Genomic DNA, 2,500 nt, shown 5'->3' with positions numbered 1-2,500 from the left:
TTCAGGAATGCGATGCTCAAGCTTATATTATCAAGTATATATATATATATATATATATATATATATACACGATGCAGCGTTGAGTAGAATGTATTCGCGTGAAGTCATATTTAACACATTCGGATGCGAACGTGGGAAGACCTATCGCGGTGGAAATAGTCTCGGGAGAAAATTCTCCTAGACTACACGCATGAAAAGACATTAGGCTTTGAATGATATCATTGGAATTGCAGGACGTATGCGATTCTGTGTTGTTACGAGTTATCAGCCAAAACAATTCGGCGAATGCTCTGTCTGTCTGTTCTAATATAAGAACGAATCATTACTTACGACGGTAAAAATACAGATTCTGTATTCGTAGCGGATGACGCATAACAACGCAGAAATGCAAGCTTTCTGCCATTCAATGACGTCATTCAAAGGCCAATGTGTTTTTACACACATCGCCTCGGAAAATGTTTTCTCCGAGACTCTTTTCGCAGCGAAAGATCTCACGTCCAAGTGTACTCGAACGTATTAGACATGATTTTACTTGAATATCCATGTATCTATCTATCTATCTATCTATCTATCTATCTATATCTATCTATCTATCTATCTATCTATCTATCTATCTATCTATCTATCTATCTATCTATGTCTATCTGTCTGTCTGTCGATGATATATGTGTGTGTGTATGTACTTACCTGGGTGGACATTCTTTCCTGGGACATTTAAACTTTCGAGGTGCTGGCCTTGGTAAGGAACGACATAAAGTTGAATTCACCACCTCTTTTGTCCATACAGATTTACATTTATTATTTATTATACGTTCACCTAGAACAGTAAGAAATATTAATACAGGTTATAAATAAATTAGAAAGAAGCAAAACCAAACAAAATATGCTCCCACCACTAACCCCCCCCCCCCGAAATATACACAAATTTGAATTGGAATGGAAGCACTCCGTCGGTTACGACGACGAGGGTTCCGGTTGATCCGAATCAACGGAACAGCCTGCTCGTGAAATTAACGTGTAAGTGGCTGAGTACTCCACAGACACGTGTACCCTTAACGTAGTTCTCGGGGATATTCAGCGTGGCACAGAGAGTGACAAGGCCGGCCCTTTGAAATACAGGTACAACAGAAACAGGAAGTAAGAGTGAGAGAAAGTTGTGGTGAAAGAGTACAGCAAGGATCACCATCATCCCCTGCCGGAGCCTCGTGGAGCTTTAGGTGTTTTCGCTCAATAAACACTCACAACGCCCGGTCTTGGAATCGAAACCGCGATCCTATGACCGCAAGTCCGTTGCCCTAACCACTGGGCCGTTGCGCCTCCATACAAATTTGAATTAGTACATATGTTGTGAAGAAACGTAAATCTAATGTTTGAAACACCGCTTTTTTTACAGACTGAGAAAATTAATGTTACATAATATTTACATTATGATTTATTTATAAGATTGGTGACTTTGTATACTTAATCTTATCATCAGTTATTTCTTAGCTATCTAGGTCGTAATGTGTGTGTGTGTGTGTGTATTTATATATATGAGTAAAAATTTATATGCATATATGTAAACAAACACAAATATATATGTATATACATGAATATAGGCAGGGGTGCATACACACACACACTCATGTATATATAAAGAAGCCGTTGCTTAATAATTGCCGTTTTTAACCGTCAACTTGGAAGCAACGTATCTCATATCAAAGTATATTTTGTTAATCGAAAGAACCATTGCAATCTACATGTTTTTGCCCAAAACAGAAACAAATCTTTTTATTCCAATAGCTTAAAAAACCAGAATCCTGCAACCGACCAATTCTTCAGAGATATTTTGAACCGCTGTTTAGTTGTTGAAAACTTTCTTTTGAAGGAAATTACTAGGCTGCATGAAAAAGTGGTAGATGGTTATAGAGAAGACTGCGGAGTTAACTGAGTAAGGTTGAATTTAATTCTTGTATAGTAATTTGCGATATATAGTTGGGTGTTGCCATAGAGAAGAATTGGTCTTCTTTGATTGATCACTGCAAAAAGTAGACATTTTATGTTCACGGCGCATTTTGTTGATTTTCTGGTTCCGTTGTAATGGATTCGCCAGGATTTATAACAAAAAAAAAAAAAAAAATAGATGCATTTGATTTCACTAGCAACTACCAGATAGTAACCATAAAGTTCTGATTCATCTTTAGTTTGGGAAAGGGTTCTGGTTATTTACTTTGCTCCAATCACAGGCTGGAATGCCGTCACATAGAAGCCATTTTTGTCACAACGCAATCAGGAATGGATCGCTATTGTTGAACAAAAGAAGAATAGATCAGATTTTATAATAGCTATATTTTTGATTTTCATTCAGTTGATTTGGCGCCCACTTGTCGAATACTATTGAATTTCCAATGTGGAATAAAATATCGAACAACAGTCGAATATCTAACATTCAGTTCTTCTGCAACCTCGGAATTTGCTTTGCGTGGGGCCGCTTCAAAAATGGCTCCAAATTGATCGTTAT

The 2,500-nt window shown here is 37.3% G+C and overlaps 1 protein-coding gene across 1 annotated transcript in view; it reads right to left on the bottom strand.

Moving 5' to 3' along the window:
• Positions 1–2,500, bottom strand: part of LOC115224103 (A disintegrin and metalloproteinase with thrombospondin motifs 16-like) — a 123,186-nt gene that overhangs the window by 18,604 nt on the left and 102,082 nt on the right. Inside the window, exon 20 of the mRNA XM_036515185.1 lies at positions 688–817. Coding sequence (XP_036371078.1) covers positions 688–817 — 130 coding nt within the window. The remainder of the gene's footprint in view (positions 1–687; positions 818–2,500) is intronic.

Source organism: Octopus sinensis, linkage group LG1 (assembly GCF_006345805.1).
Source record: "Octopus sinensis linkage group LG1, ASM634580v1, whole genome shotgun sequence".
Taxonomy (NCBI): domain Eukaryota; kingdom Metazoa; phylum Mollusca; class Cephalopoda; order Octopoda; family Octopodidae; genus Octopus; species Octopus sinensis.
This window is presented reverse-complemented; position numbering and strand designations above follow the sequence as displayed.